The sequence below is a fragment of the Tamandua tetradactyla genome, chromosome 5, assembly GCF_023851605.1.
Source record: "Tamandua tetradactyla isolate mTamTet1 chromosome 5, mTamTet1.pri, whole genome shotgun sequence".
Taxonomy (NCBI): Eukaryota; Metazoa; Chordata; class Mammalia; order Pilosa; family Myrmecophagidae; genus Tamandua; species Tamandua tetradactyla.
In genome coordinates this window covers 101,238,544-101,257,293 of record NC_135331.1, presented here as the reverse complement: position 1 = coordinate 101,257,293, position 18,750 = coordinate 101,238,544, and the positions used below count along the sequence as shown (strand labels likewise).

At 48.5% G+C, this 18,750-nt stretch overlaps 2 protein-coding genes across 9 annotated transcripts; one reads left to right on the top strand and one right to left on the bottom strand.

The window, feature by feature from the left end:
* Nucleotides 1-764: 764 nt before the first annotated feature.
* Nucleotides 765-7,033, bottom strand: MAD2L1BP (MAD2L1 binding protein). Of its 2 annotated transcripts, XR_013176130.1 has the most exons (4): nucleotides 6,005-7,033; nucleotides 5,243-5,508; nucleotides 2,869-3,541; nucleotides 765-1,424 (listed from the first exon to the last, which is right to left on the bottom strand). XR_013176130.1 is itself a non-coding variant. In XM_077161906.1 (3 exons), the coding sequence occupies exons 1-3, from the start codon at nucleotides 6,072-6,074 to the stop codon at nucleotides 3,029-3,031; spliced, it is 849 nt and encodes a 282-aa protein (XP_077018021.1). In that variant the 5' UTR covers nucleotides 6,075-7,033; the 3' UTR covers nucleotides 2,599-3,028. The 2 variants fall into 2 exon arrangements, 1 of the variants encoding a protein (XP_077018021.1); XM_077161906.1 differs by lacking the exon at nucleotides 765-1,424 and having other exon boundaries at nucleotides 2,599-3,541.
* GTPBP2 (GTP binding protein 2) lies at nucleotides 6,143-18,197 on the top strand. 7 transcript variants are annotated; one of them, XM_077161892.1, is made up of 14 exons: nucleotides 6,144-6,440; nucleotides 8,364-8,520; nucleotides 12,316-12,342; nucleotides 12,630-12,814; nucleotides 13,216-13,324; nucleotides 13,523-13,720; nucleotides 14,016-14,190; nucleotides 14,361-14,580; nucleotides 15,034-15,169; nucleotides 15,308-15,366; nucleotides 15,948-16,119; nucleotides 16,554-16,718; nucleotides 16,936-16,965; nucleotides 17,986-18,197. In XM_077161892.1, exons 2-14 carry the CDS (start codon nucleotides 8,413-8,415, stop codon nucleotides 18,061-18,063), a joined length of 1,662 nt encoding a protein of 553 aa, XP_077018007.1. In that variant the 5' UTR covers nucleotides 6,144-6,440; nucleotides 8,364-8,412; the 3' UTR covers nucleotides 18,064-18,197. The 7 variants fall into 7 exon arrangements, with proteins under 7 accessions (XP_077018006.1, XP_077018007.1, XP_077018008.1 ...); XM_077161891.1 differs by having other exon boundaries at nucleotides 6,143-6,440; nucleotides 15,061-15,169; nucleotides 16,936-18,197; XM_077161893.1 differs by lacking the exon at nucleotides 16,936-16,965.
* The last annotated feature ends 553 nt before the right edge of the window (nucleotides 18,198-18,750 follow it).

Sequence of the window (18,750 nt, the reverse complement as noted above, 5' to 3'; positions counted from 1 at the left end):
CTCTGTGCTTCCGGCCGAGACTCCTCACCGAGCCCCTCAGCAGAACCTGGTTAGACCTTACCCCTTCCCGTTTCTTTTCGCGAGTTCGGGACCCGGTGTCTTCAAGTTGTCTTGGCAACTAATACGGGTAGGTCACAGTGTGGAGTTGCAGGTCCCAACCCAGCCAATTCCATGGATACTTTGCTCCTCCCTGAGCGCTTCCACATAGCCGGCATTCAAGAGTCTTCACAGTACCCGTAATAGAAGCTTGGGGAAAAAAAAATGCAAAGCCCTAACTCTGACACTAATTGCATTATTTCACCCCAGTTGCATCACTTCTTGGCCTCAGAATTATCTATGAAGAATTTGGAATAGATTTGAGATCTTTCTTGGCTTTAAAAGCCTAGGACCCAAGACAATTAATCCTTCCCAGAGCCATATTTTACAGAATGGCATCCATCGTCTCCACCCCATTCCGTCTTCCCTGGATGTCTCTTTTCCAAAGTGACAAATGGAGACCCAGGCAATGGGGCAAGGGATTAGTTCACACCCCAGGAAATGAAAGAAGATGTGGTGAGTACAAGAGGGGTAGCATTTGTGGACTGTTTCTTTTAGGCCAAATGATAGCAACAGTTGAAAGGTCGGGACCCCCACTGCAGCCGAGGCTCATCTCTCCCTGGCTGAAGACCACCACATCCACCTCTGGAGTCCCCAGCCAAGGAAAAACAGGCCTCTTAGACAGCTTGTTTTCAGGAAAGGAGATGGGCTTTACTGTTAGTATTATTAATCGATCTTTTCATTTCTGTGTTCCTTTGGAGAGGACCCATAAAATCAGAATGAACTGAGCTCCAATGCCAAGCCGATGGGGAAATGTTTTAATTACCCAGATAATTAGTTTGTTTTGATTGTCTAGACATTGGTATGAAGGCTTTCAAAATTAGTACTTGAAGGTGACTTCACATAATGGTGTCTTTCCTCTCTAAACAATGTATGGCCCCATAGTTCAAAACTCCCCCACTCCCTTTAGGGAGTCAGACGCCTCAGCCATATCCCTTTTCTAAGAGGGAGACAGGGTTCTGTTCCTCATCTTTGAGATAATAGCACCAGACAGAGAAGTAACCAAAATTCTGGCTGATGAAATACGTTCCAAGTGGTCACAGAACAAAAAACAACCCAAACCTTATGTTTTCATATATTTGATATTTACTCAGCACCTATTACTGGCAAATTCCATGTCAGTAACCAGAATCTAAAGTCAGAGAGGAGTCTTATAGCTTCCCAATACTAACACGTTTGGCAGGACAGATCCTATTTCATTATTTCAGAGTCAAACCATGCAGGATGTGCAGCCCAGGGTCAACCACTCAGCCTCTGGAGCCGGATGAACTGGATTTGAATCCAGGCTTCCCCACTTAGGCAAATTACTCAATCTCCCCAGGCCTCATCTATAAAATGGGGACAATAATAGATACATTGCAAGGTTGTTAGGCTTGGATAATATACATAAAGTTTTTAAAACATAGTATAAACTGAAATATATTTAAGTACTTTACATAATTACCTTATCTAATCCTAACAATTTTGCAATGTATATACTATTGCCCTCATATTTACACACAAATCTCTAACTCCAGCAGGATGAGGATTTGCTGTCTTCATCTGGCTTCCAAGAAATGAGGTGTTTTCCTTCTCCAGGGAGAAAGAGCTTCAATATTTGGTGGTCAAGACAGCATCAAGCCAGAGAGAAGAGAAGCATCAGGATGGCCAAGCCAAAAATGTAGCTAAGGAGAAACTGCCTCAGGCAGGAGGGAAGGGTTTGCTTGAAGACAATACTGCCAGCAAACATAGACAACCACAGTGGAAGACAGCCTGGGTAGAACTACTAAAAGGACATTTGGCCTCAGGGAAATGATCCCATAGGGCAGTCCTGGAGTCCTTAGCCAACAGTTCGATAAGCTTTACAAAGACCCTCCCATTTTATTTTTACCAGCCTTCTTTCAGCTCAGTCTTTTGCAGCCCCATTCCCCTGACATTTGCTTCTCAGTCTGAGGGGAAGAATGGGCTTTATCCTCAGGCCTCAGGTTCTCACACCTGGTACATGCCATGTGTTCTCATCAATGGTTGCCTTAACAGGGACCGATATGCTGCAGCAGTCACCCAAAGCACTCAAAGCTACAGCTGACCATTTGCTAACAAACAGGGCTGTAGCTGTTTGGGAGAGGGAAAGTCTTGTGTGGTGCACCTCCCTTCTCACCATTCTTTCAGCACACTTGCTGAGAGCTGACTGCAGACCAGAAACAGGGCCTTACTGTTACCCTAAATCACTATGGTCCCATTGAGTGGTTTGGAATTTTGCCCACAAAGGCGATCTCTGTTTTGGGAAGACAGAATCTAAGGGTCACAAAAACCAGTATGCAGCAAGGAATGAAAACTGATGAAGAGGACTTTAATCCAGCTCTGCTGTCCAAACCAGTTATAGGACCTTGACCAAGTCATTAAACTTTCCAGACTGGCCTGGGGCTGCTGAAGAGAAAGAATGATTAGTAATAAAATCCTAGAAACCCTGAAGCAGAAGAAGCCAAGGAGAAAGACAAAATACTCTGGTCTCAAACCTATAAATCTCTTTAAGCCAAGAATTTCAGGAAAATTTAATATGAATTCATTCATTTTATATTCAAATTTATGAGTTATACCACATTATGTCCCTGGTAAAAATTCTGAAAGGCCGCAGCAAGGAGAAAAGGGCCACCAAATGACCATGGGGCCATGCCTTCTTTCCACCTCCCATATAAATGCCTGATCTAGCATCCCTTGGAAAAATCAACCCTGTGATTCAAAGAGGTGTTGTTCAATGAAGGTTATTATAGCAAAGCCGCACCATCCACCCACCAGGAAATCTGAGGAAGGGAGGCAGGCAGCCAGAAGGATTGAATCTTCCTCCCTCCCTCACCGAGAAGCAGCTCCAGCTCCAAGCAAGAGATGGGTGACTTGGTGCCTCACAGAGAAAGCTAATTCAGCCAGTGTCTTCACGATTAAGAAGCACCCTCATTTACTCGTGGAAGCCTTTAAGCATCACTGGTGCCTGGAACCAGATGTAATCCTCCCAGGCCATTGTTGGGATGGAGGGTCTACCACAGGACAGAGTCACAGTCAGTTTGTGGCCCCGGCTGGGCACTTGGTAGTTGAGCTTGGGTCGAAACCAATCTTCTCCACATTCACGATGCCCTTGTGCCAAAATGATGGTACCCATGAGTGGAGCAGCTTGAAGCTCACTAAAGGCATCAGCCATGAAAATGGCTCGGAAGAGACGGCGCAGACAAGCTGCTGTGCTCAGGCTCTGGTCCATGCTGTTGGGCGCAAGCTGGGTCAAGTCAAGCTCATAGAACTCCTTGGGACTTAGAGCACTGCCCCCAAGGAGGATCAACACTCGAGGTACGAGTGTCCGGGCAAAGAGGTCCTCTAGGTGGCTGAGAACACTCTCCAATTCTGCCAGGGTTTGTTGGCATTTCCTGCTGCTTGTCTCGGCAGTGGTCCAAGGTTTTTTCCTCACCATGTCCTCTGCCTGTGAGAACAAAGAATGGTGGAAGAGAAGGACAAGCAAGGTACCGGGAAGTTAATGCTCCAACCCCTTTGAAGAATCCTTTTTGGGATGTTTTAGAGAGACTAATTGGACTGGATTTTTAGCACAATAAACTGCTATGGCCAAAACCTGATTTTATCAGGGGGCATCATATCAAAAGGGAAAATATATTATTTGCACAAAACCATAATTTCCTCACACTTAAAAGAGCAAAGGCAGTGTTCTGAAGCTGGAGGACATCCAGAAATAGGGAACTAAATTATTCAAGGAGACCTGGTGACATGGCAGAGGATGGTAAATTTTTGTTGTGCAGGGAGTGATAACAGGAATGAGGATAATTTGGTCTAATAAAGATGATTCTGGAATACTACTAAATGAGAGAAAGGAATTTAAGAAAGAACTAACTCCCAAGGGCAAAGAGAATAATGGCCAAGAGGTAACTACAAATTGTTGGAAGATAGAAAGCAGATGGAGTTCAAGAGAACTGAATACCAAGTGGCAGCAGAGAGGATCCAAAGAGAAGCAAACTGCTTCACTCTGCAGAACCTCATAAAGACTCAAAAGTTGGTGATATCAGGCACCACAAAAGGCAAGCGTGAACACAGAGGAGTGAGTGAAAACCTATGTAAAGACATTTAGACAACTGCCAATTTCCTCCCACACCCAGAGAGAAGCCCTTCTAATATTAGCATTTGGAGAATACCCCCAAAGAGACCACCAAGTTCCCACACAATCTCCTTAGAGTGATGTCTCTCAGCTCACAAAGTCCAAACATGTGCACAAAACTTCCAGTCAGTTTTCAATTACTTATTCTTAAATATTCACCAGACAGAATAAAACAGGAAAGTCAGAGACCAAAACAAATGGGAAAAGGAATCTGAAAGAAACCGAGATACTTGAAGAAATGGAAAACTTCAAAAATACTATAAATAGGGTGGCCCAGTGGCAGAGTTCTCACCTGCCATGCCAGAGACCTGGGTTTGATTCCTGGTGCCTGCCCATGTTAAAAAAAAAAAAAAGCATTTAAAAAAAAAATACTATAAGTAATATCCCCAGATAAGAGACATTTCCACATTCTCACTTGTCATGCAGGAGACCCAGGTTCAATTCCTGGCCCATGCACTCCAAAAACAAAACAAAGAAAAACCCACACAAAAAGAAAATTCCACAAATGATTCTGCGAGTATTCACATGGAAAAGAATGAAATGTGACCCCACCATATAGCATACCAAAAAAAAAAAAAAAGTTAACACAGCCATGAAACAAGAACAGGTTGCTATTAGAAAGGAATATGTAAAGCTTAAGAAAGACCTCTTAAGAATATGATTGCCAAAAAAGAAAAAAAATTAATAGAAATGTCAGAATACAGAGTCAAGGAACTTCCTCCAGAAAACAGAACAACAAAAAGAAAAACAAAAACAAAGAGATGAAAATTTGGAGAGAAAAGACACTAAAATTATGTCTGTTTAGTAAGTCCAAAAACAACAAATAAGAGTTTCAGGAAAAGAAAAAGCAGGGAAGTTAGACAAAGATCAGAGTGAAAAGTAAGTGATTGCATCACATTCCTCACAGCTGCTTAGCCTGACAGGCTATAAAGATACTTTTTTTTTTTTTTTTAAATCTGCCTAGCCTTTGAGAGCTTTCAAGTTTTCTTACAACTTTCCCCCAAAGCTAGTACCCACCTGGGGAGGTTTTCGGTAGAAGTGCTTAAGCTGTTCATAAGGCAGAGGGAGTTGCTGGCGTTGGTACATAATATGCTTTAGAAATTCACAAGTAAACCGACAGCAACCTTCTTGGCTCACAGGCCCGGGAAACACCACTGGCACCATGCAGACTCTGGAGCAAAAGGACTCGGAAGGGTTGGGAGGTCCTTGGGCAGAGGTAGTCTTAAGTAGTTTCGTCTTTGGAGCATGAGTTTCTTCCGAGTTCTCGAACAACTCCAAATCTCCTATGTGGATGGAGTGACAAAGGAGAAAAAAGAAAAGCTTAAAGGTCAAAGCCAGTCGTTCCATTCCTTTAAGGCCATCATATCAGCCATTACTGCGAAGGGGGCACCGCGACACACGCACATTCCCTCTGCAATCTCCCGTGTGGGTCGTGGCTATGAGAGATTTCCGATCTCTCTCTTCTATAATGTGGAATTATATTCGGAGGCAATGACTGGGCTCTAAAGAGAAAGCGGCGGGCCCTAGAGATCTAGGGAAATAACTCGAAGGAAACTAGTCAAGCGGGATCCAGAAAACGCCGAGAAGACGGCAGAGGGAACGAACCAACGGGAGCCAGGGCCGTGGGGGTGACGGCGCCAAAGTGGGGTGGGACGCGGGGAAGTAGGTGACAGGAGAGGCAGATCGGAGAAAGGGCCAGGGGTTAAGTGACAGGAGGGAGCGGCGTCAGAGAACAAGCAGGGTCCTCAAGGACCGCCGAGTTCCGAACCCCATCCTTACCAGGCGCTGCGGCCCGAGAAAGCACTTCCGTCTCCGGCGCTGCCATCACTACCTCCTCCTTCCTCGCCATGCAATTTGAATGGGCGCCCCGCGGGGCATCATGGGAAGTCTGCGCCTCCGCTTCCGAGTAGGCTAGGCCGGAAGCGGGAGCGGCGCCGCGGCGTAGTCAGGGAGACTTGGCGGTGTTGGGATTTGAACCCTGTCCCCCTCTCTTAACATCCTCACGCGGCACACAGAGCCCTTCCCGACCTTGGGAACCCAGGCGCTCTCAGTCACTGAGCACTACCTCCCCAAAGGATGCCCGCCCTCATGTATTCATCCACTCAATGCCTGTGTTCACTATTCACTGTGCACCTACTTCGTGCCAGGCTCTGTCCTAGGTGCTGGAGACGCAGTAGTGAACTGCGTCCTCGAGGGCCTATAATTTGATGAATGGGTGAGTGTACACTGGCTGAGGAAGTGAACAGGGGCGCCTAACCCAGATGGAAGGGGGGTGGGGTTAGTCCCAGAGGAAATGGTATCGAAGACGCTGTGACGTGTAGAATAAGTTAACAAGGTAAAGAGGAGGGTCTAATGCTCTAGGAGAACTTGAGAGACAAGTACTTCCACAGTATGAGGAATGAAAAGAGATTAGATTATAAAGAGTTAAAGCTGAAGCGGACAAGCAAGAGCTGGAACACAGAGGGCCTTTTAGGCATTGTCAAAGAGTTTGAACTTGATCCTTTAGGGAAATGGGGAAACTTTGAAAGGTTTTAAGTAGGGGAGTGACATGATTACATTTACATTTTTCTAAATTTAATCTCCACACTAGCTGCAGTGTAGAAATTGGATTACAGGGAGGATAAGAGAGGAGGCAGGGATACCAGTTTGAGGGAGCTACTGGAATTACCCAAGTGCATGGTGAAAGGTCAGTACTAGAATAGTCACAGTGGGGTGGAGGGACTTGGGTTAACCCTAGAGATATTTAGGTGGATAAAATCACGAGAGCGGTTGTGTGGAGTGAATATATAGAGAGCTAGGATCTTAAAGACACTAATGTTTAGAGGTGATCAGAAAGCCAGAAGAAATTGAGACTGAGGCGTCACCAGAAAAGTATAAAGAAAATAGGGAAGTGTCAGGTCATGGAAGCCAAGAAAAGAGTGTCAAAACATACAATAAAAGTACAATGGTTAAAGTAGTGTGTTATTGGCTTGGGAATAAACAAATCAATAAAACAGAAGGGAGTCCAGAAACAGACAGAAACAGACAGCTTGGATATGTGGATCTTAGGATGTGGGAAAGGTCACTTTTCAAAGCGAGTAACTTTTTTTTTTTTTTTTTTTTTTTTTTTACATGGGCAGGCACCAGGAATCAAACCCCGGTCCTCGGGCATGGCAGGCGAGTAACTCAAGACAGCTGCCTACCTATTTAGAAAAAAAATAAAGTTGCTTCCTATGACACTTTCTAAAGAAAAATTACTGATGGATTAATGATCTGAACATAAAAACAAACACTTAAAACTGCTATAAGAAAATACTGAGGAATAATTTATAATCTAGGAGTGGAGTTGGCCTAGACATGACATAAAAACAAGAAAACATAAGGAAAAGATTGCTAGGGCTGAATTTAAGACCTATATTAAAATGCTTCATGCAAAATTAAATGAGTAACTACAGGTCAAGAAAAATGTTTGCAAAGGGTTAATATCCATGATCTATCAATATGTGTGTGTTTGTACATAGATAAATATAACTCCATGATATAGATATATTCCACAGCCAAACACCTCATAAGCAACTCCTCCAGGAAACTAAACACATACAACATCTTACATCTCCTAAGACCCTGATCTCCTGGGCAGACATCCCTATTCAGCTTTTTCTTCTTCCTGCCTTCACTCCTGTCTGCAGCAGGCCAGGTTGTTGAAGAATGGCATATCATAATGGGTATTCTCACCTATCTCTTAAAAGAAAGTCTCCATTTAGGAGACTAGGGGATTGGGGTGGATGGGGTGAAATTGTGTGTATCTGAGTAGGTTAAAGGATCCATGTAGATGAAGGGACAAGTGTTATCAGGCAAGTGCAGAAGGCCATGGTTATCAGGAGGGCCCAGCTGGGGGAGGCTAGGATGTTGGGATAATGACTTAATACTCCCTTTTAATCCCACACTTCTTAAGACCTCTCACCGAATTCTCCAGTCTCAGTCTGGAGCAGTTGCCTGGTAGGGGTGTTACCACCCGCCCCCCCCCCCACCACCACCACCCCAGCTAGGATTGACCTCTGCAGCATAGCCTTTCCCTCAGCTGCACAAGGTAGAAAAGAGAGAAGTCACTTGATGTGACTTCAACCATTGAAGACTCTTAATTGGCTGGGTCTGCCAGGTTCTTTTGCAGATTTTGACCCCTGCACTTTCATTGCTCTACGGGATTTATGTCATGTGAACAGCAACTACATGAAAAACCTCCTGCCTCCCTACTTGCATCCCTGTGGGGAATCATGGATTCCACCAAGTGTGAACCCCTGCAGGGATCACCAGAGGTAAGCCACGGCGGGTGCTTTCAGTTTTCCAAGGAAAAATGAGGTCTGGAGGGAAGAGTTGTATATGAGGTATGTATGAGCACCTCAGTTTGTGAAGGAAGGGGAAGTGGACACATGGTGAGTAGTGACTCATGAGACAGCGATGGGGCTGAGAATTGAATCCTGGCGTCCTGACTCCCAGACCAGCAACGCTGCTTCTCGACCCTGCTTTTCTGGTGTCTGGTGCACTGGTTTATGTCTCTGATGTGATCACTGTTTGCTGACTGCAAGAGCCCTTAAAAAAGCAGGAGAGGATTAGAGAGAGAGAGAGAGAGAGAGAGAGAGAGAGAGAGAGAGAGAGAGAGAGAGAGAGAGAGAGAGAGAGAGCTTGGCAAGAACGCCAAAAGTCAACCATCATCTGAAGCCCTTGGCCAAGTTTCTATTTCCAGCCTCTCCCCCCGCCCCCACCTCCGCTCTCACCCTAGGTGATGTAACTGGAGCTCCAGCCCCGCCCCAAGTAGGGGCCAGCCTATAGCCCTGACTGTTGTAAAACTAAACTCGGTTCTCCCGGATTGGTTCCACTTCAAAACAAAGTGTAGTGGCTGGCGGGGGGGCTGGGAGGGAAGTAGTGTTCGCAGCAGACCTCCTTGTAGCCCTCAGGCGTCAGGGTTGGTTTATGGAGTCCGGCCTCGTGTCGGGGCCACCGTTGGGCCTCGGGCTGCTGAAAACAGTATCCGGACGGTGCCAGCACTGGTAATAAAGCAGTGACTACTGTGTAAAGGTGGCATAATCATCGCAACAATAACAGCGGTAATTAGGCTAACCACCATCCGCCCCCGGCCTGGCGTTCGCCCTGACTCATCCAGTCCGCACGCCGGCCATCGGGAGTCAGCAGGCTGGAGGGACTAGTCGACCTAAATTCTGTACCTCCCCAGGCCCGAAACCTGTTGTCTGGGATCCGCGTTAAGGTGCGGGGGCAGCCCTTCGCCGCCGGGTGGTGGAGTCCTCTAAACTTCCCCCAAGGCCCCAGCAATGAATCACTCAGAAACCGGGACTGGGAAACTACAACTCCCTTGGGTCTTTGCGCGCTAAGGCAGGTTTCTGCCCTGCGCTCCGAAGCCACTCACGACCCCTTGCGCCGCGATGTCTCCTGGGAGTGGTAGGGCGGCGGCGTGCACGTTTGAGAGAGGTCCCAGGCTTGAAGACTCTATATCCCGTGGTGCCCTGCTGCTGTTTCTGACGCTACCCGAGATCAGGGGCGGTGTGGGGGCGTGGCCTGAGCAAAGCCCCACCCCGCTCCCTGGCTGGTCCGACGCTGCGGTGGCAGTAGAGGCGGCGGTGGCGGCGGCAGCGGTGGCGGCGGTGGTGGGGGGGAGGGGCCGGGTGGGGGGCTGGCGGCAGCGGCGGATGGACTCGCGGGTATCGGAGCTGTTCGGCGGCTGCTGCCGGCCGGGCGGGGGCCCGGCGGTGGGCGGAACCCTCAAGGGTAGGGCCGCCGGCAGCGGCAGCGGCTGCGGGGGCCCAAAGGGGAAGAAGAAGAACGGAAGGAACAGAGGGGGCAAGGCCAACAACCCTCCGTACCTGCCCCCCGAGGTGAGCATCTGGGAAATAGCGGGATGAGAGGAAACCACTCCTTCCGGTCCCGGGACTTTAGGGAGGAGGGTTAGAGGGAATGAATCCCCCTTCCGGTGTAAAGACTCCAGGGAAGAGGGGAGGACAGACCCCCTCCTTCCGGTCCCGGAACGCTAGGGTGGAGGGACCCGAGACTGGCGCTCTCCTCTGGTGTCAGGACCCCAGGGAGGAAGGGTGGGGAGGGAGGACCTGTTCCCTCTGATTTAGACATCCTCTAGGAGGAGAAGCGGGGAAAGGGATCCCATCTCCCATCCTCTTGGGAAGAGCAGAGTAGAACGCCTTGGCCCTCTCCCTGTCCCGCGGTAGAGGAAGGGGACTGCATTCTGGAATGAGGAAGCAGGCAGATTAACCACCACTTTTTTGAAACTTATTCCACAGGGAGGAGGGGAGTACCCCCGGAAAAGGGTAACATGTTTCCTCCCTCCCCCCTTTACACATAAGCACATATACAACCAGAGGAACAGTGAGAGTCCCCTCGCCCTTTGCCTGACCAAAGAAGAGTGCCTCCACACACCTGCCCCGTCAGTCTCTGACAGAGAATAACTGCTACCTTGTCACTCTTAGGAAGGGAAGACCTAGGAGAAGAGCCTAAAACTAGTTATCAAACTTTAGAATGCTTCAGAATTACCTGAATTGTTGGGATCCGCCCCCAGAATATCTGATTCAGTAGATCAGGGTGGGCCTGAGAATTTGCATTTCTTAGAAATTCCAAGATGATGCTGATGCTTCTGGTCCTGGGACCGCACTTTGAGAACCATTGGCCTAGACCATCATCCTTGTACTATTCTGAAGCTACTTGTCCTATTATCCATCCCCAACAAAGTGCTGAAAGGGTTTCTGGAGGCTCTTTGTTAATAGGAAAAGATCTCTCTTACTCTTCTGAGATGGGGATTATTTGTGAAGATCTGTTAGAGCCTGGGAGCCAGAGGGCTGAGAAAAGATAGAATGGTGTCAGGAAAGGAAGAGAAAAAATACAGTGGACAAGGAGGGGTGGCACATATTCAGGAAAGACAGAATAGGTAAATCCTTAGAGCCAGAGAGTAGATTAGTGGTTGACTGGGCCTGGGGGAAGGAAATAAGGAGTGAGTGCAAGTGGGTATGAGGTTTCTTTTTGGAGGTGATGAGAATGTTCTGGAATTAGGTAGTGATAATGGTTGTACAACCTTGTGAATTATATACTTGAAAAGGGTGAATTTTGTATCTCAATTTTTCAAAAAGAGCATCCCACCACCCCCCCAAAAAAGGAAAAGAAACGCAGAACAGAGACAAGGATTTGACCCCAGACCCTGTGGAGATAAAGCAAAGAAAGGCGTGGGGTTCACACTTTCCTCCTGACTTTTGGGGTCATTCTCCTTTGAATTGTAGGATTTGGGGGAAGAAGGAGGTTCCTGGGTCATGGAGCTCAAACCCTTTTCCCCCTTCACCTAACTCCATATTTCCTTGCACCCAAGAAGGGAAGGGCCAGGCAACAAGATGCTACTGTGCTGGATCATCTGATATTGGGAGGAGGTAGAAGAAATTGTGGAGTGGATTCAGGATTTTACCTCAACCAAGGCATAAGGGTTAGGGGGCAAGAGGTAAAAGTCATAGTGAGCCTGGTTTATAGAGACTGTCCATTTCATTATGTTTTCTGAGTCTTTTGTTCATCTCAGCCTCAACTTTGGAGCCTTACTCTCTCGTGTGGGCTTCTCTCTCATTGGACTTGTAGTGACCAGTGCTGAGCTCACCCTTTGGCCCTGGTCCAGAGCCTCTTGCAGCCTCTTATTCTTGATGACATCAACCAAGAGGTGCGGGCAGGAAGGAGGTGGTATCTCCTAGAGCAGTGGTGAAGAAAAGCCTCAGCAGCCTGGGCACAAAGGAGACATAGACTCCAGGGGAAAGCTGTTTGAGGCCCTGGGAAGAAGGAAGGGATCTTGGATCTGAGAAGAATGTGCTGCCAGTGGTCTAGGAAAGGAGGAACTCGTGATTCTGTTGCTGACTTAATGGGTGATTCGCTGTATTCTTAAGAAGCCACATTAGGGCTCAATAGAGTGCTTGTCTGCCACTCACCTTTGGCAGGTATTCACTTAGGTGCCACTGGGTCTTCTTGCTATCTCAGGATCACTGCTTGGACCCCAGGGAATCAAAGGGAAGTAGGGGGTGGGTCTAGATGGTGTGTGGTAACTGTTACCTGTTTCTTTTCAGGCTGAAGATGGAAACATCGAATATAAAGTGAGTTTTAGGCTGGGGTGGGATGGAAAGATGGAGTAGGTTATCCTTGCCAGCATGGGATGATTTCTCTGAGATCCTTCGGAACTTCGTGGTCTTTAGCAATTTAGGAATGTGGTTCAGGGAAGGGCTCTATACCTCATTTCATTGGAGGGAGACTTACTGTTAGAGTCAGGGATGAGGAGTTTCTAGTGGGAAAGGAAGGTCCTGGTCTTTTAACAGGACAGAATAGGTGGGGATGGGAAGAGTGTTTCTGATTCATCTTCTCGTGATTCCCTATCCATCCCAAGCTGAAGCTGGTGAATCCATCCCAGTACCGCTTTGAGCACCTTGTGACGCAGATGAAGTGGCGGCTCCAGGAGGGCCGTGGTGAGGCTGTCTATCAAATTGGGGTAGAAGACAATGGGTTGCTGGTGGGGCTGGCTGAGGAGGAGATGCGGGCCTCCCTCAAGACCCTACACCGGATGGCAGAGAAGTATGCTTCACCTCCCCCCTCAGTTCTCCCTTATGTATCTCTGGGGCAGACCCAGGTATACCCAGTCTCCTAAAGCCTGCGGGAACAAAGTGGGACTTCTCTTTTGCTGCCTTCTCTTGGCAAAGGACTGAAGTGGGGAGGGTTAGTATTCTGGGTTCCATCTCATTGGACCTAAGCTTTTTTGATCCTTGATTTAAGATTTTTTTGTTTTGTTTTGCTTTTATTCTTTTAAATCTGAGATGGATTGGTTATGTGTCTTGGGGGTGGGGGGGTGGATTAGGAAAGTAAAGTAAGGTATTGTTGGGAACTCTGTGGAAGGTGTGGAAAGACCAGTGGTCCAGAGCCAGCTGGAATGGGAGGACTACAGGTGAGATATGGCAGCTATGGCCTTGCTCTGACAGGGTGGGGGCAGACATCACCATTCTCCGAGAGCGGGAAGTGGATTATGACAGCGACTTGCCCCGGAAGATCACCGAGGTGCTCGTAAGAAAGGTCCCTGACAACCAACAGGTGAAGCACACGCCCTTCCTTGCCCCCCATACTCATACTTCTTGGGAGGGTCCTGTGGTGACAGACTCTCCCCTGGCCTGGGATTCTAGGGTGTCCAGTATATTACTTGCTCCCCAGGAAGTGTCGCTGCCCCTAACCCAACCCTCAGTGAACAGAGGTGAGGGATTGGAGCGCTCATCCTTGGCAATTCGTCCTTAGTTCCTAGACCTCCGTGTGGCCGTCCTTGGGAATGTGGACTCAGGAAAGTCTACTCTGCTTGGAGTCCTGACCCAGGGAGAGCTGGACAATGGACGGGGCCGGGCCCGGCTCAACCTTTTCCGTCACCTGCATGAGATTCAGTCTGGTCGAACGTCCAGCATCAGCTTCGAGATCCTGGGCTTTAACAGCAAGGGAGAGGTGCATGCAATCAACGGGACCCAGTGGGGCCAGACCATGAGAATGGGATGGAAGCAGTGAAGGACAGAGGCCGGGGCAGAGTGGAAACTTTGGAGTAGTGTAGATGAAGGTCCCAAGGGAACTGTGAATAAGCTGTGTCCCTCTTAGAAAAAAAATTGGAATCAATTGAATTAAATCAGAACTGGGGCTTAAAGCTATGAGGCAGAATCCCCCAGGGACTGGTTTAGATCCTGGCACCTCTTGAAGGGTTGGGGAGGCTGTCAGTGGGCACTGAGAGCCCTGGGCTCTGGGCCAGGTGGTGAATTACAGTGACTCACGGACAGCTGAAGAGATCTGTGAAAGCAGCTCCAAGATGATCACCTTCATAGACCTGGCAGGCCACCACAAGTACCTGCACACCACCATCTTTGGCCTCACCTCATACTGTCCTGACTGTGCCCTGCTCCTCGTCAGTGCCAACACTGGGATTGGTATGAGGCCTTGAGGCAGGGACGGGATTGTGGGGGGGGGGGGGTGCTGATTCTCTCCTACCCTGGGCCTCCTCAAATATGGGAGCCAGACCAATTCTTCTCTTTTTCCCTTTCCTCCTCCTTTATTCTCACTCTTTTCTCCTGCTGTCTGCCTGCCTTCTGTGAGGCAGCCGGCACCACAAGGGAACATCTGGGGCTGGCTCTGGCCCTGAAAGTGCCCTTCTTCATCGTGGTCAGCAAGGTGGATCTGTGTGCCAAGACCACAGTGGAGAGGACAGTACGCCAGCTGGAGCGGGTCCTCAAGCAGCCTGGCTGCCACAAGGTCCCCATGCTGGTCACTTCTGAGGATGATGCTGTCACTGCTGCCCAGCAATTTGCCCAGTCACCCAAGTAAGGCTGCCTCACCCCTGAGTCCTGATCTATAGCAAAGGCTATCACAAAGGCCCAGGGCCCAGGAGTGTGGTGTCCCACACTCAAGGTCAGACCAGTTTGGGCTCAGTTCCATGGTTTTTCAGATTGGAATTAGAGGAAGGACTTTTTGCTAAGATGCTTGGTACCCTCCAACCTACACCCAATCCCTCATTTTGAGCCAATTTTGAGCTTTGCTAATGCCCTGGGGATTGAAGTGATAGACCAGGTATTCACCGCCTCCTTTGTACTCTGGGATGGATTTCTTGTGTTGTATTCCTTGACTGGCTGACAGAGAAAGCCTAAAGCTCATGAGGAGGTTAGCACGTAGGAGAGAGGGCCCCCCAGCTACCCAGAGAGTAGCTCACTTTCCAGTGTATGGGGCTCTTGCCTTCTCCTGGGGCTTTCCTCATCTGTCTTCCACACCTCCTGCAGTGTTACCCCTATCTTCACACTGTCCAGTGTGTCTGGAGAGAGTCTGGACCTGCTCAAAGTATTTCTGAACATTCTGCCACCACTCACCAACAGTAAAGAGCAGGAGGAGCTCATGCAGCAGCTGACAGAGTTCCAGGTAGTAGGCCACTTGAATAAGCAGTGGTTTGGGGAAGAAGGAGGGACTGATTCTGACAAGGCCCGAGTCTGTTTTAAGATATTTTGGTTCTGCGAGCCCTACTTGGCAGTCCATTGATAGACTCTTCTTTGGCTTCAGGTGGATGAAATCTACACAGTACCAGAGGTGGGGACTGTTGTTGGAGGGACACTTTCCAGGTGAATTGCCTTGCTTATTATCCAACACCCTCAGCCCTCACATAACCATATACACAAACACATGGCTCAGAGGAGACCGTGGAATTGATCAGATTAGGCTTTCATTATCAGAAGAGCTGGAGAAAGCTACTCTATTGGCTTATAAGGGAAGAAACAATATTGCAGCTCCTGGGAATCTCCAGGCCCCTGAAGAGGTAGTGTAGGTCTTAGGCCCCAGGAAGAAAAACTAGAGTGCATGTAACCTACTTCATCTCAAAGTGGTGAGATGAAAGGTCCCTTAAGACTCTTTGTAAAGCAAAGGATGAAGCCCCAGGGGATAACTTGGTCCTTCAGGGATCAAGTCTTCGGTGTTGTCAAACAGACAGTACTTCGCTGTCTTTCCTGGTAATAGCCTTCAGAGTATGAACTCTGGACTGGGGCAAGGCAGTCATCCCCCCCACCTCCAAGTCTGAATTTAGGATCTCTTTGATCCAACTGAGAGATCAGCCTTAGAAGGAAAGGAATGCTCTAAGTGACTTTTAAGGCAGAGAAGTAGGCAGCAGGCCTAGCTGACGCTGTGCCACCTGCCCTCTGGGCTGCAGTGGGATTTGCCGTGAGGGGGACCAGCTGGTGGTGGGCCCCACGGACGATGGCTGCTTCCTGGAGCTGAGAGTATGCAGCATCCAGCGCAACCGTTCTGCCTGTCGTGTGCTGCGAGCTGGTCAGGCTGCTACGTTGGCCCTCGGGGACTTTGACCGTGCACTGCTTCGCAAGGTGAGGTGGGTGGATAGGTTGGAGTGGGAACACAAAAAGAGGTGCTTAGGTGATTGGCCATTGGATGATGAGCCCCTGTCAGAAACTCAAAGGCAACATGGTCTCTGACCCAAGCAGCTTATGATCTGGTTATACAGTGTATGGAATAGACTTAGAATACTCATGAAGCAGCGGAATGTTAAATGTGAATAGTTGTGGTACAACCTGTGTCCAAGACCCTAAAAATACAAAGTAACAGAAGGGTTAGAGGACTGGGAGATGGGTGAGGAAGAGTTCCCTCTAAGGAGGGTTTTGGGTATTTTCTTTTGAGGTCTTTGTGTTTGGAGTCCTAGTGGCAAAGGAAGTTCAGGAATTGTAAATGGGTGTGGGGTGGCTGGGGAGGGAATTTAATACTAGGGCTACCCTTCCTGGGTCTGAGGGCTGTTCCTCCCCAGGGCATGGTGATGGTGAGCCCGGAGATGAATCCCACCATCTGCTCAGTGTTCGAGGCAGAAATAGTCCTACTGTTCCATGCCACCACCTTCCGGCGAGGCTTCCAGGTAACAGTCCACGTGGGCAATGTACGTCAGACAGCAGTAGTGGAAAAGATCCATGCCAAGGTGAGAGGGACCCGCCATTTCCCCTTTTCTCTGGGAAAAATTCAGAATTCTGCCTGGAGACCTGGCTGCAGACTTGCAGAGAACTCCCTGATCACACAAAGGGAACATAGCCCTTTTTAGGGTGGGTAAAAACCTAATAAACCTGGGAGGGTGGAGAGCTGGTAGACAATGGGATGGGAGGCACTGGCCAGGGCCAGTGATCGCATATCTGCTGCAGGACAAGCTGCGGACAGGGGAGAAGGCAGTGGTACGTTTCCGCTTCCTGAAACACCCAGAGTACCTGAAGGTGGGCGCCAAGCTGCTGTTCCGGGAGGGTGTCACCAAGGGCATCGGCCATGTCACTGATGTGCAAGCCATTGCAGCAGGAGAGGCCCAGAACAACATGGGCTTCTGAGCTCCCCCAGGCAGGGACAACTCTCTTGCTGTCCCTACAATATATAAGGTGACTTCTGGCCATGCTGCCCCTTGTTGGCGGCTCTGTGTATTAGTAGACTAGAGAGAGAGGGGTGCCCTGCCGCTTGCTCCTTGCCACCTTACTGTAGAGGTGCCAAGCTTGGCGTGGCCAGGGGAGGGGCAGTCCTGAGAAGGAGAATTCAGGGCAGTACTCAGCAATCGTGTAACCACCCGGTTGGCTCATCAACCTTACCCCTGTGGCCTGTCTACTGGAGAGAGCTGACCATGGCCACCTTGGCCCCACTATCAGGACTGAGCATGATCCACTGGTGTGGGCCCTGCACTTCAGGAATTGTCAAAACTGAGGGTGGTCCTCGAATGCACTTTTTTTCTATACCTCAAGGCCATGTAAGTTGCCCATCTTTATCTGACTGTGGACAAAAGACATCTGCTTCTGGTTTCCTGGTGGCCCAGAGTCTGAAGAAATCGCACAGGGACAGTGAATGGCAGTGCTCCCATGCAGTGCTGAGGCCTGAGACCTATTCCTCAGCTTTAGCCCCTTTATCACTTGAGGGCCATTTCCCCAGTTCCTCCTCACAGGCCCCATAGGTGCTATTTGTTGTCCTGGCCCAGGTATGGGGCTGCCAAGCTAAGGCTTGGCATACCAAAGGCCAGCTGCATGTCAGTCTTGTCCCTTCCTCTGCAGTGATGTTGATTTTAATGCTGGGTCAAATAGTATGTTTTACTTTCCCAGATTGGTGGTTGGGGATCTGACCACAGCTTCCTAATTGCCACCCACCTCCTCCTTCCCTGTTCCTGCTAAATCCTCATGTTTTAATAATTTGCAGTGACTATCCTCTTCCCTCTGTTGCAGGGAACCAGGAGAAAAGGGAGAGCTCTTGTCATATTTCCTTCTTTTTTGAGCATGGACTCCCTCGTTTCCCTTTATTAAGTGTCCTGGGTTCCCATGGACTCAGGGATTTGTTGTTTGAGGTTTCTCAAACAACAAATGTTGTTTGTTGTGTATATATAATGTATATACACATACACATATATATATTGTACAGAATAAAATGTTTTATTGGACATACTGTGCTTATGCTTGAGACAAGCTCAGCCTCTATAGTGAAATTCCTCTCTGAGATTAGATAGAAACAAGTAAACATTGCTGACTCCTGAATGGGGAAAGATCCTAGAACCCTTCACCTATCTCATCCACCAGTCTTCTTTCCCCTTCCCGAACAAAGGATCAAAGTTTTATTATCATAACCAAGTATGCTAGTCTGTTTTGCATAGTAATTTGAGCAAGCAGAGTAGAAAGGGAAGCTTACACTTTTTCAGGTGAAATAAGTAGCTACTTGCTGCTGGTCAGAATGGTATGAAGCTCTCCACTGTGCCCTGAAACTAATGCTGTTAGGAAGTTTTACACTAGAGTGCCACCTGCTTAATGAAATACATAATTTAGAGACAAATCTGTCCCTTCACGTTTTCTGTAGCAATGCAAAGCAATGAGAAGTGAGGTTTATACATTCTAGATTCTTGGAGCTCCTTGGGCCACCTGGTCAAATCTTGATCTGAACACAGCAGCCAAGAGAAATGAATGCTTTAGTCCACGGTTTATCTTGTTTTAATTGGCTTA